Genomic DNA, 19,710 nt, shown 5'->3' with positions numbered 1-19,710 from the left:
GAAAAAATCGACCAAAGAATATGAGGTTACTCCAGTAAAAATTGGCACATTATTACAAACAGCTAAGCTAAAAGTGACAATTTTATTTTCCTTCAGTAGTCTGTAAAGCTAAAATGCATAGTGTCATGCTTCACTACATTTTCTTTTCATACAGAAGTGCTTCCCATTTTCTCCCTCCCTCTCTCTCTCTCTCTCTCTCTCTCTCTGGTATTCTGTTTACCCTTCTGTTTTCAGATACCGCAGTTTTAGCTTTTTTTATTAGTGTTTGTGATACAGTATATATGAACTATTACATTATACTATGGTGGGTTAACTAGTATTTTCATTATCTTTTTCTTGAGAATTTTTTAACCATTAGTAATTATCCTAGATACAATAGATATATACAAAGAAATCTCGTCCACCTTTATTGTTAGTATGCCTTAGGTATGATGATAATTTCATTTGTTTTTCACATAGTAGTTGTTTGGGGGGTACAGGATTTCTGTGGTGATATGCTTTTGCATTTAATTTCTAGGTCTGCTAAATCTGTAAAGGTTATCTTTGAAGAATATTTTGCATTGCAGAAGGTTTTATTTTGACAGAGTTGAACTTTGTAGATCAGCCGTTTTGTATTTTGTTGTCTTCAGTTTTTCATTTTCAGGGGAATTATTTTCCATCCTACTTTACCTGTTACATTTAGAGAAATACTTATAAGAAACTATTTAGAAATTTTGTACCATCGTAGATATAGTTCACATTTTTGAAAAATAGGTTTAAATAGGCAGTCTGTTGCATGGATTATAGAGTAACCTTTCAAATTAGGATATCTGTTTTAACAAACGGGAAATTGTTTGGGCTAATATTGTCAAATTAAATACACTTTTCTCAGAACGCCTGGATATTTGACCTTAAAAAAGAGCTATTCATGTATTATCTGTCCAGTAGTATATGAATTTATGTAGTACTTAGAAAACAAAAGTCACACAGTGAAAAATGAGCACACTCAGTTAATATAATTTTACAGAATAAATCTCATTTCCTTTTGTTATGCATTCAATACACATAAATTTCAATCTGTATTGTAAAAGTCATAACCTTTTAATATTTCTAGGCGTGGGCGGCGAGGGGGAGGCACAGCCTCGAGCGGTGAAGGAGGTGGAGATACCCCTACTAGCAGTGAGGCATCTGCAGGAGCATCAGGTGGAGGAGATGAAGGCATGATATCTACCTCTGCATACAATACTCCCACTGCCTCATTAGCAACACTTTCTTCACCTACCTCAGATGTTACACCTTCCCCTGAAGTAAGTCACTGCAATATACTTTATGTGAAAAATCGCACAAAAAGTAATACGTTGGTAAGACTAATCCCAACAGTTTTACTTAAGTTTATGTCTTGCATAAGTGTTATAGAAGTGATGATAAAACCCTAGTCATTAGTAATGACTTCAAAAGATTTCTTAGTTGTAAATATTTAGGACTATACTTCACTTATACAAAATTCATTTGCCTCAGTACATTGCAGAGCATTGCCTTTCAGCCTTACAGTTTGAGTCAGTTGCCTAGTTTATCATCATCATAAACCTTCTTATGTCAGCAGTCCCATTGAAAGGAGTTCTGTCCACCTACATGTGCCTTGTGCTTTCTCAGAAAAACTATCATCAGGTCTAGGTCTTCTTGTATCTCCCCTTGTGCCTGCCTTCTAGTCTTTGTTTTACACCATACCTGTTGACTTTTCTGATTGACTGTAATCTTCAACCATCACAATCTTTAAAATTTGTATTTTTTCTGTCCTCTTGGTACCATACCCTCTTCTCCTTTGTCTTGTTCATAATACATACTTTGCTCTGTCTATAAGTCCACCATTCTGTTGTTACACTTTTCCAAAATCTTTCACATCAGTCCCCATGATCCTGTTTTATAGATTAATATAAGCTTTAACTACCAATCATTTCTTTGTGCTTTACTAATGGGAAAGTTTAGTTGACAGTAATCTAGCTGTATCTCTCCACATCATCTGTGACACAGCTACTTTTTTCTTAAATTATCTCACTTGCACTCTAAGTACTGAAATTAAGTCTCCTTCCTGGGGAGAATTTGAACACATTCCAGTTAGAACACTGTTATTGCTTAGCCCATAACATCAAGACTGATGAGAATTATTTCAGCTCACATGTATGTACATACTATGTCTGTATGATTCAGATAAAATTTTTACCAAAGGTGAAATAAAACGTCATCACCATGAAGACATACTATTGAATATCTTCAACTTGATACTCTGAAATATATATGTACTATATATTTCACTGGTCACATTTATCAAATCTGTGTTTAATACAAAAATGGCTTCTTAACTTTATATTTTAAATATTATTTGGAGGCTTTTTTTTTCATAGGAAGCAATGAAATCTGAGAGGAAATGCATGAAGAATTTGTTCCTAAGTTATCTTCAAACCCACACTGGTTAATTGATTAAGGTAGTGGTATACCATAAAAAAAGAATAGAATTTATTTCATTTGATATAGATATATACGTACGTATATAGATCTGCAGGAACTTCCATATACATACATAACTTCAGGAAAGCCGAAGACACATGATGAGATAAAGGATTTAATCGTTAAGAAACGTTTCGCACAAGGAACTTTGTGCATCATCAGTCTGTTAAAATAAAAGTACATTTTAAATTAATAAAAAAATACAAATAAAAATTACAATCTAAAATTTAAAATCTAAAAGTTATAATTTAAAAATTAGCATACTTCAAAGTTAAAAGTGAAAAAAGTAAAATCTAAAAGTTATAATTTAAAAATTAGCATACTTTAAAGTTAAAAGTGAAAAAAGAACATTAAAACATAACCACTGAAACACCAACCATTCTCTAGGAAAGGAGGAGAGAGAATGACTAGAAATGGGATTGAGGTCTTAAAGAAAACTATGCCAGGTATAGTGGAGAGGATGAACTACCACTATTCAATGAAGGAACAAGTCTTTTGATAACCTAAAATGGAGAAGTGTTGTTTCTTGACTTCAATCTTACATTTGATGGCATGATTTTTGATATTTGAATGCTCTGGTCTACTGAATCTCTGGCCAGTTTTAAAACTATTCCCCATGTGACTGCAATATTGGATTTGCAACAGCTTCTTGTAGATCCAATGTAAATACCAGGACATCCTGGGCATGTAAATTTATACACAACATTAGACCTCATAAAAGGCTGCAGACAATCTTTAAAGCAGAACAGGGAGCCAATTTTACTTGGGTTATTTGATATTAATTTTAATTTTAAGCATGGAAAAATGAAAAAAAGTCACTGATGAGTTTACATTTTGTCAGTCACAAATACGTACAGCTTCGGTAATAATTTTGGCTGTAGATATTTACTGTCAGCTCCATAAACTCCAAGCTGTTGAGCCAAAATAGACTCTTATTCACCATGGTAACATAATTTTAGCATCTTTCACCTTATGCATAAAAAATTTCAGTGGTCATTGTGGCTATTACAATACAGAACTGGTGAATGTGACCATGAGACTTATGTTTCAGTCTATAAGGGGTGACTTTTTTAGTCTATAAGGAGTGACTTTTTTTTTTTTTGCAGATGGTTTTATTTTAGCTCTAGTAAAAAGTATCTGATCTAAGATAAGTATATATGGGCTGAATTATATTTGTATCATTTTGAGTATATTATTGTTTAAGCACTAACCTCAGTCTTCTGATAAGTGCAGGCCTGAATCTTGCCTGGGAAGGGGAATTTCTTCATTTATTTCCTCTTAGATTTGAAGGCAAATAAAAAAAAGTTTAGGAAATAGGGAAGAGGCCATTGTGACTACAGTATGCAGTATAGGTGAGGGGGACCAGTAAATGATACTCATTAGTCTATAAAATTATTTAATTAAATTGCATCGCTGTGGTTGAGGATGAGTTTATTTCAGTTCTAAAGATTTATCTGAATTTAAGATACTGTTTTGTAGTATACAAGCCAATACAAAATCATCCTCCTTGATGGTGACATGTTAAGAACTAGCCTTGCAGTCTTTTACCCAGCATGGGTTCAAATCTTATGAGAACAAAAATTTCTCCATTAAATTGAACTAGATTTTAAGATTCAAGAGGAAAGCATCATCACTTTAAAATTTTTGCAAAATGTTAAAAGGGTATCATCCTCTCCTTTCCGTTTTGTGTATTTTCCAAATTCTAGTTTTCATGTATGCCATTCTTCCATGATTTTAGCCTTCTTACAGGGTTACATCCTCTTTGACCTTGAGTTAAATCTTTTCAAAATTTTAAGTTTCTTTATCTGTGCCAAATCTACTTTGTGGAGTATTTTCTCTGTTTACTTATTGGATGATTTTGATTATCAGCAGTCAAGCAATCTCATCCACTTCATCCAAACTGTTGCTACTTGGTTTCCTACTTCTTTCTTCATACCTACTTTGTTGTCATCAAGTTAACAGAAATGTTCATCTTTTAAGAACTGGCCTGCTACCACAACATTGTACTTGTGCGCCTTTTCTTCACAATTTGCTCATATAAATTTATAGGATTGAAACGCGATCTAACATAAAGTTTCCAATCCTGAGCGTTTTGTGATACGTACCATGTTTTGTACACAGTACTTTATACTGGGTCCACCACCACTCATTTCCCACAGCATCCACATGGTCACTTTTCAATAATGTTTCCTGCTTCCTTTATTTTCTCATTAACACAAGCTTAAATTTACTAGCCCTTAGCATCTTTCCAGTGCCTTCTGCCTTCATAATGCCTCTTTAATTGCTCTTCTTGGTACACAAGACATTTTTTTATATTTTAAAATAGATGTGTAGTAGAATCTCTTCATTTTCTTGTAGTTGAAAACTTCTGCCACTGGCTAATGAAGCAGAAATTGTAGTAGCTGCCTACTGATGGTAACACAAGATGTAACACAAGAGCTTTTCTTAAGATTTGTGAATGTGTAGTATAGTCTCTCTATTATTCTATTGGTTGAAAACTTTACAGAAATATTTCCCATAAAGTCATTGTGGCTAATATTGCAGGAATGTTGGCCATTTACTGAGGGATTATTCTTATTAATCAGTGACCCAACAGACTTTATGTAAGCTATAACCACTCTTCTCTTATTACCAGCAGAGTCAAGTGTACTATCCACCATAACAAATTTTCACCTTTATCTTCACCATTAACCCTTGCTATGCATGACAGGCACTGAAAGCTTTTGGTTTATACTTGGCTGTCATATGAATCTTCTGTGAGACCAGCTTCAAGCAACTGAAAGCAGAATTCGTACCTCACATCTTGCAAGAAGACACACTTTACAGATTATATCGTCTTTCTTTCTGAAGTGTGGTATACGTCTTTTGTGGTACATAGTAACTAAGGGGATTTTGCATTGATCCTGTTAGAGAGAACCCTGAAGACTGTTTTCTTCCTGTTAGAGAGAACCCTGAAGATTGTTTTCTTGCTGAACCTTTTTCAGATGAAAAGCTTGGTAATTTACTAAGAATGAAGTATGATCACCTCATTCATATAGTGCTTTACGTACTTTTCTTTGTTGAAAGTGCTGTCTTTCCAGCCATGCTGACCATTATACCTTCTCAACTTTCAAATTATTCTTGTGTTCACATCATAGAACATTTGACATGTATCATCTCTCTCTTGTGTTTACATATCTAAACTTCTTCCTAAGGGTGATGTTTTTGTCACACTGTTTCCACACAATATGTTCAATATAACCATTTATGGTATCTTCATTTATTAGCAATGGCTCTATTGTTTCAGGCATTTTCACATTAAACAGTTATGCAATGATTTGGACAAATTAGAATGAAAAAAAGATCAAACAATCACCATTCTATAATTACAAATTACTCATACATTATAACAAATTTTGTGCACTCCAGATAATTGCAGCAAGTTAACTGCAGCAGGAAGGCAAGTACATGTACCACAATTCTGCAAGCAAGTAAAAAATCTGTACACAAAATAAAAGAATTTGGCTCTTGGGAGTAGAGAAAACTCTGGACTAACCTGAAGTTTGAAAGAGCTACTTCCACCCAGGAATCGAGGAATAGCAATACTTCATGATCACAGAAACTGAACCAATTTGCATGCTACAACTCCATGTGCATTTTCATCAACAGCTAAGGTAAAAGAACTTGACTCTTGGGAGTAGAGAACATTCTGGACTAAACTGAAGTTTGATTGAGAACTACATCCATCCAGGACTCTGGATCACAGAAACTGAACCAATTTGCTACACGTGGATTCGAAATGTTATTCCCATATGCAAGTCAGTGTTTCAAAATGGACACTAAAATTGGGAGAAAAGGTACATACAATTCAAGATCTTTAGAAGACGAAGTAATCTTTACACTGATAAGATCATACACCCTTCAAGGTCAGTAGCTATGAGACTAACACATGATGCATTGTATCCTCTATCAAGAAGGCATGGACACTGACTTGCAGGGCTACACTCTGATAATTATGGTGCTGTGACAGCAGCCAGGGAAGTATCAGATTTAATTTGCAAGAAAGTGGGAAGTTACATCACAAATAGCAGCCATATGTCACACTACTTGCTGGGTAGACCGTTATATGATGAAAATTAAGTGTGAAAAATAAGTATTCACTGCCAACATCATTAAGGACAAAAGTCAATGAGTGATTAATGTCGCAGTACCATGAGAACAAAATCTAAATTGCAAAAATTTTAAGCTGAATGATCTCAATAACAATGACTACTAAAGATCTCAGTTACCACCAAAATAACTAACCATAGAAAGTCCTTCCGTACAGTAGAAAAATAAGAAAAAGCCTCACCAGTGGACATTAAATTCAGTATAACGGGAACACAGCAAGCATAATAATGACAAAATCACAGCCTTCCAGTGGATATAAAAAAAAGCAAAGCCTAATAGCCTAGATTTTCAGATCATTGAAGCCTTACCAGCGAATTGAAGAAGAAATGTGCCTAACAGTAGACTCAAGATCTGACAACAATGGTAGAATTTACAAACCTAAAACCCCCTTAACATTGGACTAAAGAACAAAAGCCTATCCATGGATTCAAAATTTTGATATGATTAAGGAGAGAATGGACAACCTTAATTAATGACAGATACTAAACTTGGAAGACCATCAGTGGATAAAAAAAAAGGCAATATCGGCGTTTGCCTAACAATAAATAACAAGCAGCTTTAAATTTTAAAAACTTACAAAACTTAACATGTGGAATATAAAAATCAGAACCCTAATATTGGTTGGGATGAGACGTGAAACAAGCTCATCTAAAATGTAGGTTCTTTATTAGGTAAGGTTACAGTGCACGACAATGCATGTGAGCAACTGAACTCGGAGAGGGGAAGCAGCATACTGCCAGGCATTGGATTTGAATGTGTTCAGTTGCCATTTATCAACATACAATATTACATAGATGGGATGCAAGAATGTTACATAATGACAAATGCTTGTCACATATAGATTATAAGTTTCTATCTACACTTCCCTCCCACCTCAAGCATGTCTTCATCTGGAAGACCTGGGAGATCATGAGGTGTAGGAGGGTTTTTGGAGGATTCTTTTGTGTCCATGTTAATTAAGGTCCACAGGGATGTGAAGTAGAGGGATCAGCACCAGGGGTTGCTACTGGGCACAAGCACCAATTCCTCCAGTATCTGCCTACTGGGAAACCTACTTCATGGTCTCTTAACCTGCCATGGCTCATGAGGATCCCAACCTTCCCAATGGTGAAAAGTCAGATCCTGGATCGACTGTCCAACTTCTTTGGTAGGGGACGTGCATGTTAATTGTATGACCTCTGTACAAGTTCAGCTTTGGCGGCAGCATGGCAATCTTGGCTTTCTTGAGCCATTCTTGCAAGAATGAAAGGATGAGCAGGCACACAGGAGCAAAGTTTGGATTGTTTTATAACTCCAAGACGCCACAGTCAAAGTTTTACAGTTAATGTTGCTGGAGCTGGAGGGCACTGTCTTTAGTATTAGACGCTTCACAGCTTTCACCATGGCCTCGCCATGGCTATTGGACTCAGTTTGGGTAAGTAACTATAGATTATGAACTCCACATCAGTTCTGAGGCAAAGTGGGATACTGACCTCCCTGAAATATTTCCAGTAGATCCTTATGATTGCAGAAGTGGTAGTGTTGCTGAAGCATGGCCCAACTATTATAGGCCAGCCAGCCAGTCAGTCACAACAAGGATTGACTTTCTGCGCCATTGAAGTAGTCTGCTGACACACTGGAAGGAACTAGTAGGGTGGTTGTTGGTTTGGTTTTAGAGAGGTCCTGCTGGAGGCTAGGTTGTAAGAGCTGGCAAGGCTCGGATAGTACTTGTGATGTCAGAGTCGATTCCTGCCCAGTAAACAGTGTTGTGCCTGTTGTTTTGTGGCTTCTATTCCTTTGTGACTGTCATCGGGTGTCTAGTATAGTGTGTGGAAGCAAAGGGCAGCAGGAACTACAATCTTAGTCTCAAAGTACAAGTTCAGCGTTGACTAAGAGCCTGTCCTGTAGTTTCCAGAATGGGAATAAGGAATTACTCAAGTTGTAATGATTGATAAAAAATACTGAGAGCATACAGTCTTCAAGAAGGATTATAATGGCTCCTCCTCAGTGATGCATGAAGAGCTTGAATAATCCTGTCGGCAGACCTCCTCCTGGACTGCTGCAAGAGCAGTGGCAATGGTCCTGATGTATGTAACCCACCCTCTATAATTGGTTTCGTCCTGTGGTGCGAACTGGCTGATGGAGGCACACGGCAGGCCATCTGGTATGCCAAGCTGCTTGCCAGCATGCCACATTGCTGTGAACTGACATGGTAAGATTTTCTCCCCGAGACATTTTAAACAAGGATTCTCAACTGCATTCAGATGGTAATGGTTAAGAATTGGTACCAATGGGTGATGGTCTGTCATCGGTGAAAAAAGGTTGGAGGCTTAATCAGGTTCAGTTTGCACTTGGACAAAGCCCAGGTTATGGCTAGCACCTCCAACTTTTGTGGCGTGGCATGTAACAGCACCTACAAGGAAATGAGAGCCACTGTACTAAGCGGAGTCTTCCAATGCTGTAGGACATTCCTTGTCCAATGAGTTGAGAAACATCAGTGTAGGATAACTGGGAGGGCTGGATGGCTAGCCAGGGAAGTCTTCAGTCAGCAAAATGCTCTGTCCTGACCTGTTGTCCATACAAATGCACTCTTAGGACTACTCATAATGGGTCTAAGAACCTGAGCTACATAAGCTATCTCAGGCGTAAAGTCATTCAATTGATTCACTTAACCCCATGAATGAACGAAGATCCATCAAGTATGTCAGTGTATAGAAGTCCTTGGTTGCTACTACTCTGTAGGGTCCGCTGAGTGCTGTCTTGGAGATTTCAAATCTACAAAAGGTAATGCTGGAGGTAGTGACCACAAACTTGTCCTTGTTAAGTGCGATACCAAGTCAACACCAAATGGATTTAGCATAGATGGCTGAGGAAATCCTTGCTGAATAGCAGGACAGGACATGATCTACTACCTTGACACAAAACTCGACACCTTACAGAGCCATGTCTCTTAAAGCAGTGTATGCATCCTCTGCAGTGTGTAAGAACTTGGCCTTCAGATGAACACTACGGATGATGGACAACTTGGCTATTGAGGTTCTTGAGGTCAATGGTGATTCAAGGGCCCTTAACCGTAGATATTAAGACAAGCAGCTGTTACAGATGGCTTTAATGATACCATGATCTACCATGAACTGAAGCTCTGCCTTGACTTGTTCCCAGATGGTATCTGGAGAGTTGTGTTGATGGTGAAAGGTACACCATCTTCCTTTAGACAGATTCACACTGGGGGGGTCCTTCCACTGGCTTCAGTGGGGCTTTCTTCAGTTCTTGGAGATTAGCGCATTCTTGAACTCTCATAAGTCTCGCTTCCGTAGGCAGAGTGATGGCATGAGGAGGCGGCTCTATTGACATGGGTAACATACAGAAGGAGGTCTGGAAAACTGGCAGAATAATGACCAACTCTTTGCAGTGGATATATGACAGCAATGGTGTTTGGACACCTTCATGGACTTGGATCCTCACTGAATAGGATCTCTCAGCTAAGGTAGGATTGGCTGTGATGGATCTTAAGGCCGTTGTCACCATAGAGCCATCTGCGGCGAACATCGGAGTAACTCTTGCACTTCTAGGAATGTGCAGAATGTCAAAATGCTGGGGGCCCATAATAGAGATGTTGGCAACTGTCTGGCAATGTGGAAGCTAAATGCGATGTCACCATACGAGAGGGAAACAGATATTGGCTGTGGTGGCTTGATGGAAGAGGATCTTCCCATCCATGGCAGCTGGGGTTCTTTCCCAGAGTAGGTGATGTAGGCTTGGTACTGGAAGTGGCACCCTATTCTTCCAGCAGCACTTCTCATAATGTCCCGTCAGTTGCAGTGGCTGCACTGGACCTGTCTGGTGGGGCACCTCTGTGCCTTGGCCCAATACCCTTTGAGGGCGCAGTTCCGGCAGGTGCTGACTCCTCCTGGGCTCTTCTGTGTGGATCTGTGTTTGTGTAAGGTTGCATGACCGGCATGAAACACACTGTGATGGTGTAGTAGGGGTGACACTCTTTCCATGTTTCTTCTGCTTTCTGTAGTCTGAGAAGGCAAAGTACAAATCACAGAAGTGGCCTCATAGGTGCTTCATGTGATGTTAATTAACCAGTAAAGAGGCAATGGTGTCGAGAGCTATGAGGTTCTCAGTCAGTTCTTCATTCCTCACTTGCATCTTCATCTGGGTTTGCTAACAAACTGAAGCTTTACCAAGACAGGATGTCGATTTCCTCAGTAATGTGAACAAGTTATGCATAAGTCTGAAAAACTCCCCCTCTGTTTGCGAGTGAACAGCTCCTTACGACATAAATTCTTGTTAGGAAGGCTGCGTGTTCTTGAAGGGCATCCAGACTTTGTCAACACTTAATCCAGTGCCTAGGGTTGTCTACTTGAGCAGCAGCTTAGATTTAAGATTTTGTGGGTAACACTTCAAAGGGTAATGCTTCAATATAGTTTGTGTGGGGGAACAGGCCATTCCACTGACAAAATAATGGGACGACCTAACAGACAATCATCATATATTTTCTACTATCTGTGGTGATAACACCAGGTGTTGCCCATAGCTTTTATTCAGGATGTTCTTGAGGATCTCTGGTATCTCCAAGGCAATACACGTCCTCATCTGTGTTAATTGTTTCTCGCTGGATAACTTGGGCAGATCCACCATGACTGAATAACTGTCCTGTTGAAGTTGCCATTCCCCAAAAATTTTTCAAGTTGCATCTGAGCAAATGTGGGTGGGGTTCTGGGAATTTGCTTTCTGTGGAGGGGTTACTGATGGGGCTGCTACACCCTAGAGGTAGGAGCTGTAGGTGTTGAAGGAGGCGCTGGGTTTTCTTGTGGTTGCTTGCTGTATGAGTAGCTAGCCTTAGCAGAAAGGTGTTGTAGCAGTCTGCTTCCTGTTGTCTGCAAAATTCGTCCTCCACTCTGTCATTGATCCCTTAATTCTTTCTGTTGTCTTCATCTCACTTCTTTTTGTCAACTTTCCTCTCTTGGCTGATCCTGGCATGACCTCGATCCGTAATTTCTCTAGGTATTGTAAGAACAAAAAGAAACCGGCTGAATGGGGTATTGTCATCTGGGGATGCAGAGCAGGTAGGGAGTGTGAACAGTAGACAGGATGTTGTGAATGCTGAGCAAGTGGGGTGTCATCACGTTTGTCCTGAGAACATGGAGAATCTACTGTGAATAATGTTCTGGTTAACACAACCCCCCCCCCCCCCCCAACAAAGGCTTAATACAGAATTTAACAGAAATATAAGGATCAGTATTGTTACATGAAATATTAGCACTAGTTGGCTCATTAGCAGGACTTTACACTGCACGTGATACACTGTACATACTTGCAAAAAGATCCGTTGTAGAGAGAGAGAGAAAGGCGGGTAATTGCTGGTGTATGGATCACCTGTCGTTTTTCTTCCTATTCGCTGTTAAGTCTCCTGTATTGCCTCTTGTAACTTCTTCCTGTAATACCTTACAGGAAGAAGTTACAGGGTGAGACTTGAAACAAGCTCATCTAAAATGTAGGTTCTTTATTAGGTAAGGTTACAATGCAACAAGGACAATGCCTGTGAGCAACCGAACTTGGAAACTTGGAGAGGGGAAGCAGCGTACTGCTAGGCATTGGATTTGAATGTGTTTGGTTGTCACTTATCAATATACATATGAGGCAAGAATACAGTTGCCACTTATCAATACACTACAATGTTATATAAATGGGAAGTGAGAATACTTTACAAAATGACAAAAACATGTTACATATAGATTATAGCAACAAACAGTGTGGATTAGAGACAGCTTGCCAATGGATTCAAAATCAATACAATGTGTTACTAACAGCCAAGCTTACAGTTACATATAGTAGTACGTATACTTTAAATCAGTATAATTACTTTGAGAATAAGAGCATTCATTACAAGTAATTGTTTCAAATAAGCTGATCACTGGAAACACTACAGCTAAAGTTTTACAAAGAACTCAGTAACCTACCAGTGCCCAAATCATTATGAATTCTGAGAGGACGAAGGCCAAGGAACCCTTGGAAAACCAAAACCGAACCACTTCATAACTGTCGTTAACACTTCCAAGACTCAAACTGTGGATACTGGACAACTAGCAGCCACTTACAAATGGGGTCTTGGTCAAGCAAGACAATAATTCTGAATACTGCAAATGGGCATAGTAGTGCAGCAGTCTCTACATACACACTGGGATAAGGAAATATTCCACCAGCCTATTATGGATTCAGTTGACTTAAGGCTGATCATGTCTACCACAACAAAACCCATTGCCATCACATTACTCCCTAAGAAAAGGCTTGAAAAACAAGTGCAGCAACCAATCTAGTCAGACTTAGACAAGGGAACACTCAGTGAACAAAATAGACAGGTTATTTAAATATATCTGAACACAGAAGCCATTACAATCATGAGATCCCAGGAAACAGCATGAATCATATTCACTTGGAAATACCAGCTTGATAATCTGACTGGGACAAGGGACCACTGGTTGTAAAAAAGTACAAGCACATTACCAGAACAAGGAAGCCACAACTATCATGAGATCCCAAGGAAGCAGCTTGGAACAACAAATTTACTTGGAATACCAGCTAGATAGAAGCTTATGTTAAATCACCAGTGGAAGGTTACATTGTAGGATACCAAGCCAACCACCAATTTCAAGTTCATAATTAGTACCCCTTACTATATGGCATGCATATAAGATAAGGTAGTCAGGCAGCCAATGATATATATCTTAAGGCTCAAGTTATTTAACAACAATGTGCAGGCTTCAAATCAATACTGCACCCTTCCAGGACAATACTACAACAAGGCTGTAGTCTTTTGAAGTAAAAATTGAGGAATGTATAGATATATTCAGCAACAGCAAAAACCCATTAGTATATAAAACCAGAAGATCACTATCATGAAAGAACTTCAAAAAGTTCTGTATCTTCTACTGTTACACAGTCCCTACAGCTGTGTGTGTGTGGTCATAGTGACATTATTACTTGGTAGACAGTTACTATTAATCCTGCAAGAAAAATACTAAAGCTTTCCAGAATTTAGATAATTATGATCAATAACCATCGAGAAATACAAAAATATCATCAATATTATTAAATTTACCATGATTAGTATTTGACAAAAAAAAATCTGAAAATTTTAATGCACTAAGCAACTTTGAAACCATTTAAACATTCAGTTGCTCAACAGTTTCGGGGAAAGCACCAGCGCTTTCCTTGATGCAAGGGCTTAGTTACCTAGGACAGGATGATATACAGTTTGCACTACTACTATTGCTCTACAGCTTGTGAAAATTTTGAGCACCATTACTCTCCAGGACCCAAGACAAGTCACAGTTGGCACTATTATTAGCAGCAGTTAATTAGGTTGATGGTGAGTACCATCAAGGAGATAAGGCAAACTCAGGTAGCAGATGCAAGAAGAATACTAATTGAGTATTATTCAGACTTCTGTCTGGAATGCAATGGAGATACAAGAAGAATACTAAGAGAATTTTCTATGGTGATAAAGACCCTTTATAAATTATATATACCAGTATTATTCAGACGTCTGTCTGGAATGCAGTGGATGTTCTCTCCAACTAAAAGGATTGGTTGCGGAGCTTTTCTCTACTTTTACTATAAAACAAATTGTGCTGCCAGACAAGACTACGTATAGTCACTTTTAAGTTACAGTGTCGACTTTTCAAAATAAGAACACTAATTTTCCTTATTACTACAGTAACATAGTAACTGCTAATAACGATCCAGCAATGCCAGATTCCATGGTCAGGATTTCTTCTGACACTTAATTGGGTATTGAGGATGAGAACTAACCTAATCTGATTTGTTGAAACTGTATATTCATTATTTCTAATGAATTTTTTTTTCAAGCTGTACTGATCAGAACTAAACAAGTTTCTAAGAAATGGGTTTAACCTGATTTGTGGAACTACCAAGACTTCATAATTTTGTATCTACTATCCACTTAGTCAGATTTAAAAAAAAAAAAAACTGCCCAATGGATCATCTTCACCTGATCAGTTGGGTGTTGCAGTAATTTTAAATAAAAGCTGAAGACATTCTTGGTGACTAAATCATGAATCAATATCCAACTTTGTGATCAACCAATTAGAAAACTGTAAGGGATACCATTTTACTTGAACTAAAGAGGCTACTGAAGCAAAGGGGGTAGCAAATGTGTTGTAAAAAGGAGAGCTAATTAAGGAGATTTCTAATAACCTGTGGACCTTCTGGACTACCTACCTTTCAGGTTTTAAAAGTTACCTTGAAGTTCATGTGGAAGCATGAAAGCCACAATCAAAGATCAACCATCTGGGCAGGTTGCTATAACTGGTAGTTTCCATGACTTATCAACTGCTGGTTGATATAGAACATTATAAGCACAATACGAGGTCAATAATCTGGGCAGATTGCCGGCAGCAGCCGATATATATCGAATACGTAAGCATATAGATGGTGGTTCATCTAGAATCATGGTAGACAAAATATAAGGTCATTAACCTGCGCAGATTACGGAATGACCTCGTTTCCTGCAATAGTACATAATGTCTTCAACAAAGGATTGACAAACTGTTGGAGCTGCAGTATAGCCTCAGTAATAATGTAGCACCTTGTTTATGGATGCTTCACTCCAAGAGCTGTGGTAAATGGAACAGTTGTAACATATTCTGCATCATGGCTGGGCTTAGCACTGAGAGTGAAACTATATACGTATGATTACAAATACTAATATGGCCCCGACAGTTGATAAAACTGTTTACAACAAACATCAGTTTACAATGTAACCCACCTTCCTTAATTGTGAGGTTAAGGATTATGCCAGAAGTAATAAAGAAATATGCAAGAGCCTAAGCAATAACTACAGTAGTTGATATTTCAAGCTTAGTGACAAGTTTCTTCTGCTAAAGATACCTGCAGGAAGAATTTGCTGGTCAAATGGAATCATTTTTTAATATTCCACAAATGAAGGCAAGCTTCCAATGGAAGCCTGCTGCATAAATGGTTTTTCTCTTCAACACCTTGGAAAAGAATGAGAACAAGACAGTAGATTAATAGGCTTTCATACTTGAAATTGCCAATTTGCAAGGGTAATTGTCAACAGAGTCCCCGACTGCCATTGTTCATGAAAATAAGGTTCCTGGCATATGAAGGATACAGTCTGTGTGAAAAATCATGAGAACACACTTCTTTGAATAGTGACAACTCTTGGTACAACCCAAGGGTTCCAGACTTTCAATGTTTTCCCATAAAAGTACAAATTAATGATAATTCATTTTGAGATCATGAGTATCTTATCTAGTCTTATAAGGGTTTATTCAAGGGATTGGTTCTTTGAGGTGAAAAATAGAGCATGATAATTTAAAGTTGAGAAAGTTCTATGGGAAGAGACCTAAAGGATGATGTATAGCCTTAGTACCATCTAAATATGCTAAGCAAAAAGCATACCTTGCTCTCCTGATCTGTATTCCGTCTCATTTCTGAGATCACAGACTCTTAACATGCCATGAGGAGTAAAAATTAGGGATTGCCATCAAATGAACTGTGATTGATTGTGCCTTTTTTGCGCTATAATCTTTGAAAATTTTACTAATGCTGCCATTAACATGCCATGAGGAGTACATATATTTGGGAATGCCATCAAATGAACTATGATTGTTGATACTGCATTCATTTTATGATTTAATCCTTGAAAAATTCACCAACTAAAGACTAATTACTTGGCAGAATTAAAGGAACCAGTTCTCTTGTAATGCCTTAAACAAAACTTCACTCCAAACTCTCAAAAAGCATTTTCTCCCAAGTTAAAAAAAATGAGTAGTGCACCCTAAAATGCCTGCTAAGATATAAGTCTCTTAGAACCCAAAATATTTGTCGACCAAGGGAGGTTTTACAGAGTTACTGGTGAAAAGTTATCCCCAGAAATTGATGAATGAGAACTTTCTCATGTACAATTATTGCAACTGAAGTTTTTATCTTAATATTTGTACTAGTTACTACAATAAAATTTAGTCTCCACTGATACAGGAATTCTCTAGTTCATCCTAAAGTGGCCAAGAGATTCTCAACACCTGATGATGACGACCTACCAAAATGGGTATCCCCAGAAATTGCTGACTATTGATGGAAGAACTTTCTCCATTACATCATTTAGGTCACACCCAGCTACCCTGTTGAAGGAGTCTGTGACGTCATACTTATCGATAGCATTGAAGCTTGGTGCACAGCAAGGGGGGGGGGGATTTCACTGGGCGACACGGCTTCCTCGCCCAGAAATAGATTTTTCCTACGTCAAAATCCCTTTTCTGGGCTCAGCCGTGTCGCTCCGTGAAATTGTACCAGAGAAACACCAAGCTACACCCCTCTGAAATGAAATACAATATTAAATTGAACTCAGAAGGGTTAAAGAAATAAAAAAATAGTCTAGAATTGGAAAAAACTACTTGCCTACTGACAAAAGAAAAGAAACGGCAAGCTGACGAAAAGAAAAAAGGGGAAATTTCTTGAATGAAATATACCAAACTTAAAAATAAATAAAAAAGGGGAGGGGGGACCGATGGAAATACAGCGAAGCACGTAACAAAGGAAACGTGTGCGAACGCAGACCCCCGTGAAAAACATGGAATTAACGAAAATCAACCAAAAACATAAATGAAAACAAGATCAACAAAAATTAACTGCTACCCAAGACATAAATAAAAATATACTGAAATATCACAAGTTAAGAGCGCATATATATACAATGAAATATCACAAGTTACGAGTTGGCAGGAAACCCACTCGAAACTGGTACAAAACAAGGGAATGACGAAATGGCGACTCGCCGCCGCTTGCTACGGAAAAGAGACGCCTAACAAAACCCTAAATAAAGGCAAAACGAAAGGCAAAATCACTCCCTAAATAATGAAAAAGGGCGAACCAGTACTTAACTTGGGTGAAGTGGCAGATTGACGATCCATAACAATAAAGAATAACGAAATCAAAGACAAAGAACAGATAGCTTAATTAAAGCGTTCAAACGCTGGGAGGCTATCGATAAGAATGACGTCACAGACTCCTTCAACAGGGTAGCTGGGTGTGACCTATGGGTCGGCTCCCCGTATTTAGGGTCTTTTGATGAGGAAAAGGCTAATTGGAGGGGTTGCTGTGGTAGTGTTTAACACTCGCCCCAGTTTTATACCGACACCTTTTATTTAGGTGAGCGAGTCAGAGACTTCTGACATGTCCAATTTAGCAGTTCTCTGGTATTATAGCAATATTTTACTAGAAATAGTGCTAAAGAGGACACATTTCACTGGGCGACACGGCTTCCTCGCCCAGAAATAGATTTTTCCTACGTCAAAATCCCTTTTATGCAACTAATGTTGTTTTGTATGGAATAAGAGATTTTACTATTTTCTGTAAAAAATTACAAAGTAAACAGAAATGTTATTTTTCCTTTCTATAAAAAATTACAAAGTAAACAGAAATATGTGTTTTTCCTAACATACAAACCAGATCATCCTGGTATCTGTTTTCTATTGGTTGGTGTAGCTTCATTGAAAGGAAAACAACAAAATGGCAGTGTCTCTCATCTTCCTAATAGTATCTACACAATCAGATCAACCTCCAGGTTCATATGAGACAGATGATTTCACATATTGAAGGTTTTTTTGCTGTAACAATGACAGTTGAATTTCAAATATCAAAGGTTTTTTTTTGTAACAATATGTGGGGCAGCTTGTTAAGACAAGTGAAGAATTCCCTTCGTACAAAAAGATTTCTTGTGGTAGGCACTGGACAGCCTTTTCCAAAACAGGGCAGCTGCTAGCCAATAAAGAACCCAATTCTTCATTTATAGTATCAGGACACATACCTACTCTCACAGAATCCCCTGCACAAGTAATGAATTTGAAATAACTGATAAGATATGATAAAGGCTCACTAGCAAATAATTTTATTCACTAGCTCTAAAACAGAGAAATTTATTAAAAAGGAAGTCACTTGTCTGGAAGTCACCACTAAAGATTGAAGCAATGAGAATATGTATTTGTCAGCTCCAACATAAACTGACAACTTAGAAAGAAAATTTGCACCCTTATACCAGATGCTGGTTAACGAACTGGATATAGGTACGGCAGCCATATCCCTGAATGCGATAGATTTTGGTACGGCTGTGAATTGCGCATGCGCGAACCCTTGTTTACCGCCTCATGCATATCAGTGACAGCAAGAAATAGACGACCTACCAACGTGAACCGTGTAATGATACATCAGTTTTCACTGAAAAACAGATGTGTTCAGGTTTCAACAAGTTGAAAATGGCAGTAAACGTCTACAAGAGTCAAACTTCCAGAAATTGTATATCCGTAGGTCAAAAACGATCGAATCGACCCTGAAAAAGTGTTCCGAAGAGGAGATTCAAAGAAGATTTGAAGCTTAGGCTAGCTAATAAGGTAGTGCAGCAGTCTGTAGTGCGTCCAATATGGGAAGCATGCAGTTAATAGGTATAGACCTGATTTGGATGATTACTTACGATTGATTAAGCCATTTACCAGAGGATCGACTTTGGTAGTTTCCTTACTACCAAAGGTCCTAAGAAAACTGACCACCTACTAAGTGGGAAAGGATATGCTACCAATCCGTCTACATTAGTGGATTAAAGCATTAAAAATCTCAAGATTTCATGGAGTCCTTTTGGAGAAATGTGGGATAGTCCTTCCCTCACATTAAAAAGGGAATTTTTTCTGGGTCAGAGATTTAACTGGTAGTTTCAAGGTTGTCTAGACCCCTTTACTAGCCATTCAAAGTAGTTTCTGAGGAGCTGGAGGTTTTTGGTATCCATGCCAAATTATGAATAAGTGACATTCAAACTGCACTCCTAGCTGTCAGTTTACAAAGAAACAGAATGATGAAGGATTGAGAACTACTTGGAATAGGTTAACATGCCAAGTAGTGTTGAGGGGACAACATCTGCTAGACTAGTTTCAGTGGAATACTACACCATTCTTCTGCGGAGGGTGAATCAACCGGTCTCAAAAGTTCATGGCATTTACGGCAAGACACTTTTCTAGTCTTGCTCCGGTGACTGCTCTACCATGTTTTACCTGGCCT

General features: G+C 38.2%; 1 protein-coding gene and 1 long non-coding RNA gene across 11 annotated transcripts in view; one reads left to right on the top strand and one right to left on the bottom strand.

Annotated features, from left to right (window-relative positions):
- The window catches only part of LOC135222880 (slowpoke-binding protein-like), a 232,133-nt gene that overhangs the window by 198,614 nt on the left and 13,809 nt on the right, over positions 1 to 19,710 (top strand). For 8 of the 10 annotated variants that reach the window (XM_064261248.1, XM_064261243.1, XM_064261241.1 and 5 more), the window contains one exon: positions 1,094 to 1,286. In XM_064261248.1, coding sequence (XP_064117318.1) covers positions 1,094 to 1,286 — 193 coding nt within the window. Of the gene's footprint in view, positions 1 to 1,093; positions 1,287 to 5,892; positions 7,295 to 19,710 lie in introns of those variants that run through there. The other 2 variants (XM_064261247.1, XM_064261249.1) reach the window with 2 other exon arrangements.
- The window catches only part of LOC135222882 (uncharacterized), a 72,305-nt gene continuing 64,679 nt past the window's right edge, over positions 12,085 to 19,710 (bottom strand). Inside the window, exon 3 of the long non-coding RNA XR_010316371.1 lies at positions 12,085 to 12,108. This is a non-coding gene — a long non-coding RNA (uncharacterized LOC135222882). The remainder of the gene's footprint in view (positions 12,109 to 19,710) is intronic.

This window comes from Macrobrachium nipponense, chromosome 8 (assembly GCF_015104395.2).
Source record: "Macrobrachium nipponense isolate FS-2020 chromosome 8, ASM1510439v2, whole genome shotgun sequence".
In the NCBI taxonomy this organism is placed as follows: Eukaryota; Metazoa; Arthropoda; class Malacostraca; order Decapoda; family Palaemonidae; genus Macrobrachium; species Macrobrachium nipponense.
This window is presented reverse-complemented; position numbering and strand designations above follow the sequence as displayed.